Source organism: Echinops telfairi, unplaced genomic scaffold, assembly GCF_000313985.2.
Source record: "Echinops telfairi isolate 266 unplaced genomic scaffold, ASM31398v2 ScPeMD7_45;HRSCAF=164, whole genome shotgun sequence".
Lineage (NCBI taxonomy): Eukaryota > Metazoa > Chordata > Mammalia > Afrosoricida > Tenrecidae > Echinops > Echinops telfairi.
This window is the reverse complement of record NW_022103943.1, coordinates 110,910-121,942: the sequence shown is the minus strand read 5'-3', so window position 1 is coordinate 121,942 and position 11,033 is coordinate 110,910. Positions and strand designations below refer to the sequence as shown.

General features: G+C 40.6%; 1 protein-coding gene and 1 pseudogene across 1 annotated transcript in view; both read left to right on the top strand.

The window, feature by feature from the left end:
- The first annotated feature begins 4,682 nt into the window (after nt 1–4,682).
- LOC101655962 lies at nt 4,683–5,618 on the top strand (annotated as a pseudogene).
- Nucleotides 5,619–6,480: 862 nt separating this feature from the next.
- Nucleotides 6,481–11,033, top strand: part of ITIH6 (inter-alpha-trypsin inhibitor heavy chain family member 6) — a gene marked incomplete at its 3' end in the record, with an annotated part of 108,025 nt that continues 103,472 nt past the window's right edge. Inside the window, 5 exon segments of the mRNA XM_030885760.1 lie at nt 6,481–6,511; nt 8,862–8,939; nt 8,942–8,960; nt 9,969–10,087; nt 10,090–10,200. Of these exon segments, the coding sequence (XP_030741620.1) occupies nt 6,481–6,511; nt 8,862–8,939; nt 8,942–8,960; nt 9,969–10,087; nt 10,090–10,200 (358 nt within the window).

Sequence of the window (11,033 nt, the reverse complement as noted above, 5' to 3'; positions counted from 1 at the left end):
TATATGCATAAGTGTCCTAGGTTTGTTTCTCTAGAGGACACTGCATAACACAGCTGACCTTGCAGTTAGCAGCCCAAGGCTTATCTAAAAGCACTACCAGGTCTCCTATATCAATATGCTACTGAGAAAATATATTAAACACATCATGAAGCACGTGGAAAAACAAATCTTAATGAAGAAAAAAATCTATATTTGTATATTGTTCTCTCACTCCCTCATGAATTTTCTCCAGCATGCCCTGAGGCATGTATATCCTGCTTTGCAGATAATTGAGGCCATAATGAGGAGGTACAGCATGGTTTTAATAAAAGATAATGATAGTGCAAATGAGGTGGATTGGAGTGGGACAGCTACAAAGCAGGGAGATCTATAAGAGAAATGAGACAAAAATAGTTTAATGGCATAGAGGCCACTCTCATAAATATTTAGTCTCTGAAACCCTCTGGCACAGTTCTACTCTGACTTATAAGAGCTGTTATGTGTCAGAATCCTCTCAATAGCAGTAATTTTTGGTTGGAAGGAGGAATAAAGGAGCCCTGGTGACACTGTGAGTTGGGTGTTGGACTGATATCAACAAAGTAGGAGATTCAAAGCCATCAGCTTCTCTGAGGGAAAATATGAAGACATCTGCTCCTGTAAAAGATGCAGTCCAGAACCCTATATACAGTAGCTATGAGTAGAGATGGACTTGATTGCTGTAGGTTTGGTTTGATTTTAAGGAGGAAGAAACAACTGATTGCATATGGAGAATAAGTAAATATAAAAAATGCTTTCCTGATTTCATCTTGTACTGCTTGTTCAACCTAGTGAAAGATGGCACCTTCATTTTGATGATGAGTGATGGATGCGTTAGTCTAGGTGGACTAGAGTAACAAATCCAGGGAGACCCATATGTGTATAAGAAAGAGCTTTATATAAAAGAGCAACTATATATTGAGAAAACATCCCAGCTCAGTCCAGATCAAGTTCCTAAGTCCAATATTAGCCCATATGTCTGATACCAGTCTATAAATTCCTCTTCAGACTCACAAGACACATGCAGTGATGCCAAATACAGGAAGATCACAGGCCAGTGGGTGGAAAGTCTTGTGTATCCAGTGTCAATGGAAGCATCTCAACGCTGGCATGAGTCTCCATGGCTCCTCCAGCTCCAGGGCTCTGACTCCATCAGCGTAACTCCATGTGGCTTGTCATTAGGAATATGAAACAGAGAGTGTGTCTTGCCTCCTGTGAGCTATTTATCTCTGTGACTCCTTCAAATGAGGTCATCAAGCTGCAACCTAGTTGACAAGCTAGACTCCACCCCTTCCTCAAGTTGACAGTAGGTTATGTAACTGCCACAATGGAGAAGCAGAATGTGGGAAAGAGAAAGTTTAGCAGCATATAATTAACCCATATAATACATCAATGTAAATTTGTGGGGGAAAGTTTTATTATGCTATGCTTTATATAGAGACTCTCAGATTTAGCAGATGAGTGAATCCTGCACATTATAGATTGCAGCTCTTACAAATATCACCACTACCACCACTGTTAGTGAAGGAGGCCCTATTCAACCTGTAAGAACTCAAACAACCACCCTAGAGCCTAGACCTTGCCATCAAGAGCCTGGATGGCACTCCCCTGGAGAAGAGATAGCTGACATTCCATAAGTGTGAAGTCAAGGTCAGAGAATTAAGGGAATAGATGCTGAGGTTGTCAAGGAGGACTACCTGGAAACAAAATTTCAATACAGGTAGTGACCAATGTCATTGCATATGGAGGACCCATGGTAATCAAAAGCAAAAAATCAAGCATGAGTCTGGGGAATGAGAACTAACTAGGGAAGTTAGTGATCAAATGGTGCAAAAGTTAAATAGTCATACAGAATTTGGCTTTGGCTTCAGTTTAAAAAAAACTCCAAAAGGATTTTTTTTTAATTTAAGCAATACAGGCTGGCAGAAATGTTCCTGGGCAAACTCTGTGGAAAGTATGTTGTCTGGATGCAACAACACACACAGAGGCCTCAGTGTTCTCTTGTCAGACTAGCTCCACCCTCCCCACCCCAGAACTCCCAGGAGACCTTAGGTCACTGGCATCTTGGCCCACCCCCACCAAGCTCAGCAATAGAAATAGTATGTTTCAGCTGCCTAAAACCACTTTCCATTTTCTAAAACCTGCATATGTTCCCTAAAAGTTCCTGGAAGCTATCACCTTTACATCTGTATCTGTTTCCCCATTTGTAAAATAGAGACTCTCACACCTACAGAGGTACATTATGATTTTCCAGAATACCAAACTATCACTTCTTAAAATGCCAGCCCTGACCAATCCCTCCCCTTTTAAAGAATTATCTATGACTTCACATTCTGTATAGTAAGAAGTCCTTGCTGCCTGCCTTGTAGACTTGTTGAGTTTGGCATTCACAGCCATTTATTCTCTAGGCCTACCCAACCACAGAAACTTTTCCTCCTGCTTATGTTCCCTTACTCTCTACTCCAAGCAAATCTAACTAACCACCTGCTGTTCTTGGAAACACTGTCTGAAATGTCTATTCCACAAATAATTACTGAACATGTATTGTATGCTAGGCCATATTCTAGGCTCTGAGTTTACAGCAGTGACTTAGACAAAAATCCTTGCTTTTCAGTAGGCCAGTCTAGTGGAGAAGACATACAAGAAAAACTAATCAAGTATATGTTAGTTTGGGAATGAGACATGTTACAAAGAAAGAGAAAATAAGACATTGGAGACAGTGTGAGAGTGCTCTTTTGGATAGGATAATCAGGGATGTCTTTCTAGGGAAATTCTATTTGAACAGAGATCTAAGACAAGAGTTTTCAAGATTTGCAAAGATCTGGAGGAAGAGTGTTCCAAGCAAAGGGAACAGTACTCTGAGATTGCACTTACCAAATTCAAGGAATACCAGAGGCCAGTGTGGCTAGAGCAGAGTGAGTGAAGGGGAGAGTAAGAGAGTATGTCTTAAAATATGACATTGGGTCAGATTTGCTATGGACTTGTGGGCATTTGTATTGTCTTTGGCTTTTATTCTAAATGGGAGTTACAGAGAACTTTAAGCAGAGAAGGGACATGGTCTGATTTAGGATTTAACAAGATCCCTCTTATTACTGTTGAGAATGGACTATAAGGAGGTAACATTGAAAGAGTTTGTAGGTCATTGTATTTATACAAGCAGGAGATGTTAGTAGTCTGGACCAGGGCAGTAGTTGTAGGATTGCTGAGAAGTGATCAGACTATAGATGAGAAGTGATCAGACTATAGATGAATTCTATAGATGCATTCTAAAGATAGAGCTGAAAGTCCCTGGTAGATAATGTGAGTGAAAGAGGGGAGTCAATCACGACTCTTAAAAATTTCTTACATGAGAAATGATTTATTGAGATAAAAGAAACCAAGGAAGAGCAAATTTGGAAGAGGAGATATCAGGAGCTCAGTTTGACATACCTAAGCTTAAGACTTTTGTTAGATATTCAATGTAAATAGCTGTTCAATTTCATTGGCTACTCACTGTAAATTATATGGGTGGAGTTGAGCAGACAAGTCCATGCTGGAAATAGAGGTTGAGGAGTCATCTGTGTATAAATGGTATTTAAAACCATGAGCATCACAAAGAGAATGAATGTAGAAAGAGCAGAGAAGGAAAGGGGATAGGAAAAAGGAGGAGGGGGCAATCAAAAGGGAGGGAAGAAAAAATTGAAAATAGTGTGTAGAGCCTAGTTGACTAGAGAAACAAATCCAGTGACACTCATATTTGTGTAAGAGAGAGCTTTATATCAAGAAGTAATTATACATCAAGGTCCCAGCCCAGTCCAGAGCAAGTCCATAAGTCTGATATTAGTCCATAAATCTCTCTTCAGACTCACACAGCCACATGCAATGATGCAAAATTCAGGAAGATAACAGGCTGGTGGGTGAAAAGTTTTGTGGATCCAGTGGTGGTGGACGAATCTCCTGGGCTCATGCAGGTCTCCATGTGGTGTCAACAGGAGATGAAGTCAGTGAGGTGAGGGGAGGTTCCCATGACTCTCCTTATGAAGAGGTCATGCCCACAAGGAGGCATCATCAGTCTGTGACCTAATTTACATGATAGATTCCACCCTTACACTTGTTTGACACAAAATTATGTAACTACCACAGACACTTGTCAATCTGACGTGTTTACACAACTCTTTAGCCATATGTAATTTTTAATATGAAGACAATAGTAAAATCATATTTGTGGCTAATGGGATAAAACTAAAATTCATACAACTCAAAATATGCCAGCCTCATTTAAACATGATACAATATAAGCTAAAAAAAAAGTATTCTATACTTAACAACTGCAGTTAAGTGAACACCTACACCATAATCCTATGAACATATCCCCCACCCAAGAAAGTTTGTAAGCCAGCCATTTCATGCCTTTATTCTCCCCATTTGGGGATATCCAATTTCTATACTGCCCTCTTATATCAACCCAGTGCTCTGAGGAGACAAGCTTGTTCTTTGATGTGAAGAACCTCCATTCTAGTTGGAACCTTGTGAGTTCTTATCCATAAGCAAAGTCAAATCAGGATAGGCCATCCATAACGTAAGCAGCACTATGTACCAATTCACAGGCTCAAAAATCTTATCTTCGCTTTCTGCTTGTGGACTCCGCGGTGGAAGCATCGTTCGGGCTTTTTCTCCCCACCGCCTTCATGTCTAAGTCAGAGACTGCTAAAGAGCCTGAACAGCTGCGGAAACTCTTTATCCAAGGATTGAGCTTTGAAACAACAGATGAGAGTCTGCGGAGCCATTTTGAGCAATTGGGGACCCTTACGGACTGTGTGGCGATGAGAGATCCAAACACCAAGCACTCCAGAGGCTTTGGGTCTGTCCCCTACTCAACTGTGGAGGAAGTGGATGCAGGCATGAATGCAAGGTCACACAGGTTGATGGCAGAGTTGTGGAACCAAAGAGGGCTGTCTCACGAGAAGACAGGCGCCCATTTAACAGTGAAAAAGATCTTTGTCGGTGGCTAAAGAGCACCACCTACGAGATTATTTTGAGCAATATGGGAAAATTGAAGTGATTGAAATCATGACTGATCGAGGCAGTGGCAAGAAGAAAGGCTTTGGTTTTGTGACTTTTGATGACCATGACTCCGTAGATAAGGTTGTCATTCAGAAATACCACACTGTGAATGGCCACAATTGTGAAGTACGAAAAGCCCTGTCGAAGCAAGAGATGGCCAGTGCCTCCTCCAGCCAAAGAGGTCGAAGCGGTTCTAGAAACTTCGGTGTTGGCTGAGGTGGTGGTTTTGGTGGGAATGACAACTTTGGTTGTGGCAGAAACTTCAGCAGCCATGGTGGCTTTGATGGCAGCCACGGTGGTGGTGGATATGGCAGCAGTGGGGATGGATATAGTGGATTTGGTAATGATGGAAGCAACTTTGGAGGTGGTGGAAGCTACAACGATTTTGGCAACTACAACAATCAATCTTCCAATTTTGGACCAATGAAGGGAGGGAACTTTGGAGGCAGAAGCTCTGGCCCTTATGGTGGTGGAGGTCAATACTTTGCCAAATCATAAAACCAAGGTGTCTATGGTGTTCAAACAGTAGCAGTAGTTATGGCAGTGGCAGAAGATTTTAAATGACTACCAGGAAACAAAGTTTAGCAGGAGAGGAGAGCCAGAGATGTGACGGGAAAGCTACTGGTTGCAGTAGGGCCTAGCTGCTATAAAGAATACATGTTTTAGACAATACTCATGTGTATGGGCAAAAGAACTTGAGGACTGTATTTGTGACTAATTGTATAACGGGTTATTTTAGTTTCTGTTCTATGGAAAGTGGAAAGCATTCCAAGAAGGGGTTTTAATGTAGTTTTTCTTTCTCTCTCTTTTGCATCCATGCTGTTGATTGCTAAATGTAATAGTCTGATCATGACGCTAAATAAATATATTTTTTTAATGTGCAAAAAAAAAAATCTTATCGTCATCTGCTCGGGTTCTAGTCAACTCAGTGTGGCATTGCCTCACTTAGCCTCCTCACCAGGGTGCCCTCTGGCTGCTTCCCTTTTGAACTATGGGTCTCTTCACAAATTCTCAACAACTATAGGGTTAGGTCACAAATTGTCAACAACCATAAGACTCAGATTTTGCACACTCTATAAAATCCAGACCAGCCAATCTACTCTTATCTTCTCCTCTAGCCCCTGTGAACCAGGTCTACAGGTGTCAGTGGCCAAATTCAACCCATCTCTCTATTGCTGCATTTATCCCACTTCCACTGAACAAGTTGATACTGGTGACCACCTAGCAAGCCACAGGCTGCCCATGGCTTTCTTCAACTTTCAGTCCTAGAGAGGAGAGTTTCTTCATGGCCCCAATTTTTCCAGCTGCAGGCACAAATCAAAATCCAAAAAGGCCAAAAGGCTCCTTTTTCTCTCTTCAGCCTGTCACCAGCTCTCTCAGCACGCCTTTTCAAATGCAAATGTACTGGTTATTCAAGGCACTATGTGGGGCTTATCTTTCCAGAGCCTTCTTTGTAGGCAACTCCTATACCCATTTAAAGATCCAATTTAATGGTGAAGGCAGTGGGTTTATGAGCTATTTTCATATTTCCCAATAATCATTTCTGTCACACATAATATCAACAATAGGCAGAAGAAATCAGTATAAACACAGAAGAGTCAGATCCTAAACACATTCTGAAAAGAATCAAATTCAATCTTATCGTATCTAAATTATCCCATTCACATGCAATATGGTCTTTAGACCTCTGGCTGCATGAAGCAAGGGTGGGGAACCTTCTGTCAGCCATTTTGCCCTTCTATCAACTATTTTGACATCATAGTCTCATAGGAGAAGTTTAAGGGGCCATTTTCCCCCCTGAACTCAAAATTTATATTTATCAAATTCATTTTCACCACTTCAGACAGGTATAACCTTAGACAACAAGCACAGAAAAGAATGAAAACTTCCCATGTCCTTTCCAGAAAGCAATCGAGTAAACATTTTGGGCCTATCTGAACTCTGTCAAGCCAAAGAAGAAAAAATAACCATAAGGCAGAGGTCAGACAACCATCCACTCTTCATCTTCATGACTTGTTTCTTTTAGTACCCCAGTCCCAAGGTACCATAATGTGTTAGGCTGGGTTGATTAGAGAAACAAACAAATCCAGTGAAACTCATATTTGTGCAAGAGGGAGCTTTATATTAAGAAGTAATTATATATCAAGCAAAGATGCAAGCCCCGTCCAGAGAAAGTCCATAAGTCCAGTACTAGCCCATCAGTCACTCTTCAGACTCACCCAGCTACATGCAATGATGCAAAAAATGCAGGAAGATCACAGACCAGTGGGTTAAAAGTCATGTGAATCCAATGGTGGTGGATTCATCTCCAGGGCTTATGTAGGTCTCCATGTGGTGTCAGCAGGAAGGTGCAGGGGTGTGTGGTTCCTAAAATCCTCCTTATGAGGAGGTCACACCTACAAGGAGGGACCATAAATCTGTGATTTTATTGACAGGCTAGATTCCACCCCAACACTTCAGGTTGGCACTAAATTATGTAACTACCACACACAGCCTTGGAGTGTTCCAGAGAATTAGAAGTCAAATAGAAAAGGAGCCCATCATGAAACTGAGAAGACTTGGTCCTGAGTATTATTTACCTAACTGTTCCGTCTTGCAGGCTTAACTCCAAAGTTAAGTTTTCTAGAAATCTTTCTTGAAGATTTGGCCCAGAGTGGTTTCTCCCTTCTTTGAATGCCTATATATTTTATAACCCTCCTTATAGAAATGAGAGGAAACAAGTCTAAATTTCTGCCTCATCAGTCTTTGAGCTTCTTGAGGACAAGGCTACTTTCCCAGTTGGACCCAGAGGCTTTTATCTCCTATATCATTTTTCAAAGTATTTACTTAATATGTTTATTCAAACAGATAGACCTTTCAAGGTAATATGCATTAGCTTTAACCTAACCAGCAATACCTAAGATGAGCTCAATATGCTAATTATATTGAATACACATTATAGCAAATACAATTATAACAAAAATATCCAGTTGTGTCCCAACTAAAATTAATTTGTGGGTCAAAAAGTAGAATTCATTCAACTAGTTGCCAAACACTAAATCCTAACACTAGGTCCATCATATGCCTATGGTGGCAGTTACATAATCCGTCAACTTAAGTGAGGGGGTGGAGTCTAGCCTGTCAATCAGGTCATAGCCAATGAGGCCTCAGTGTGGGCATGGCTTTCTCCTGAGGAATCTGGGAACTCCTGTCTTCCTCCCCTGAGGCAGGACACACACTCTGTTTGTTTTATCTTCTTGCTGACAAGACACATGGAGCTATGCTGATGACAGCCAGAGACCTGGAGCTAGAGAAGCCATGTGGAAACCCACACCAACACTGAGATACTTCCACTGCCACTGCATCCATGAGACTTTCCACCCGCTGCCCTGTGATCTTCCTGGACTCAGCGTCATTACATGTGTTGCATTAGTCTGAAGAGGAAATTATAGACTGGTATTGGATAAATGGTCTTATATCGGAATTATGGATTTGATCTGGATTGGGCTGGGGAGTTTTCTTAATATTTAATTACTTTTTGATATAAAGTTATCTCTTACACATATATGTGTGTCAATAAATTTGTTTCTCTAGTGTACCTGGACTAACACACCTACTATATAGTCCTTATTTCTCAGTTTGACAAATGGAGATAATGAAACTAAGTCACCTGATTTTCTTTTCTTCTTTCTCTGCTTGCTCCTGCTATTTTATTCTTTCTCTTTCCCAATCCCCAACTCCCCACCTTTCTCTCTATGTCTCTGACCATCTCTTTTTTCTTTCTTTATCCCTGTTTGACCCTTCCTATTTCTTGTCCCATTAAGCCACCAATAATGAAATCTAACTTGCAGAAATCAAACAGAAGTACCAGGCAAAGAATACCTATGAGGAAGTTCAGCAGCAGCTGCTCACATAGGCATCAGGTAATGCTTACAAAACTTTGAAACCTTGATAACTGATTTTGTGTGATCAAGGGCAAAAGGCCTTGATCTCTGGGTCTCAGTTTATGTCTCTGTAATATGGAAACAAAGTTCTTTTTCATGTGATTGCATATATATGATCTAATAAATACAGACCCTGCAATAGAGTAAATGTTCAACAAATGGGAGTTAATTTGCCCATTTCCACTTTTTTCCTACCAAAGAATCGCCATCTTCCAGAAAAGTTAAGGACATCATGTTTGGTAGAGTGGAAGCAAAATAAAGAGGAAGACCCCTGACAAGATGGATTGACCCAGTCATTGCAACAATGGGCTTAAATATAAGAACAATTGTGAGGTTAGCACAGGACCAAGCAGTGTTTTATTCTGTTGTGCCTGAGGTCACTGGGGGTTGGAACCAACTTGATGGCACTTAACAGCAAGTAAGGTTATGTACAAATGAGATTCTTCTAATTTGAATGCTGTCTTTGAACTAAATTCCAGTCTGCTGGAAGAAATATATTCTTCTCCTTCAATATTTTCTCCCAGTTTCCAAAAGAGTTTAATTAAACATGCAAACTTTAGGCTTTGTCTACTTCATATGGAATAGTTAATGTCTTATAAACAAGCTCAGTCTAAGGCAAGGAGAAGTGGAGGATGTGAGGGGCTATTTGAGGAGGAAGTGGTATTATGAATAAATTGCAAAACCTTATTAAAATAATTCGTTTCAAACCTATCTTCTCTAAAGTGTGATTTCTTAAAAGTGATCTACCTGTGATGTAATTTTCTCCAGCAGAATATTTACAAGGATGAATGATGGTGACTCAATCAATGCATGGATGACTGACTAGGCAAATTACTTAGGGATAGATTGTCTATGAGACATTGAAAAAGAGGTTTGGTCATGCTTTTGGGGCACAGGATTGAAAATGACAGAGCCAGGTCATCTAACAATTCCCCTAAACTTTATGAAATGTCATGTTCATCCTTCTCTCCCCACTTTCTTGCCCAGGGACCAGGAGTCAGAGTAGTTCCACATATCCACCAGGCTGGAAGCAGGCATGATAGTGACATTTTCCTTAGCCTATAAGTTCATGATGCAGTGGCACCAGCTGTTGGTGAGCCTGAGACCTAATTTGTGATAAGGATAAGCATAGAATCCACAGAGTCAGAAAGGCCAGGCATTGCCTATGTAAATATGACATCCCTGAGAACCAGTCATCTATTAACAAATACCCACACAAGTATGTAGGAAGCACCATGATCAATCACCAGAAATGTCCTTCCATAATGAGAATATTTTTCTTTCATCTGGATATCACTCTAGTACCCCTCTACCCTGTACTCACTACTAAGTCCTATCTCTGTACAAGAACCAAAAAAGGACATGTTTGTAGTTGGGCATATTTGGAGTCTGGCCTTTTCAGGTGCTGTGAATGTGGGATGTCACATAACATTCCAGAGTCTTGAATTGCAGAGTCTCTGTAATTTAAACAAAGCAAGGGAAACAAACTGCAGGGGTAGAATTTTTGGGTGTTGGATGGGCATAATGAAATTATGTATTAACAATGCTGGAGTTGGTAGAAGCCATACTTCCAAACCTTACTTTCCCCTGAATCACCACAGTGAATGGAGACGAATAAAAAAAGGATAAGAAGAGAATGTGTAGTAAGGAGAACATTGGAAGATCAGTCTCAGGCCTTGTGGACAGATTGCTGTCCTGGCTGCCAGACTTTCTTCACATTTCATTGAGAAGTTTTCAAAGGCCAGTACTAGAGACGAGCTTCATCAAAATCACTGTATGAACTTAAAAAACACTCATTCATGCGCCTTACCTTTGTGGAGTTTAGTTCAATGAGTTGAGATAGGACTCGGGAATTTGTGCTTTTAAATGGTTTCCAGTTGATCTTGAAGCCCAATAAGACTTACTCACTTCATCTGAGAAACAAGTGGACACCTACAGGCAAATCACCCACTTCATGTGACCACCTTTACAAAGCTATTTAGCATTGAAGATCATGACTAATTTTTTTAATCAATATATTGAGGCTCATACAATTCATCACAATACATAGAT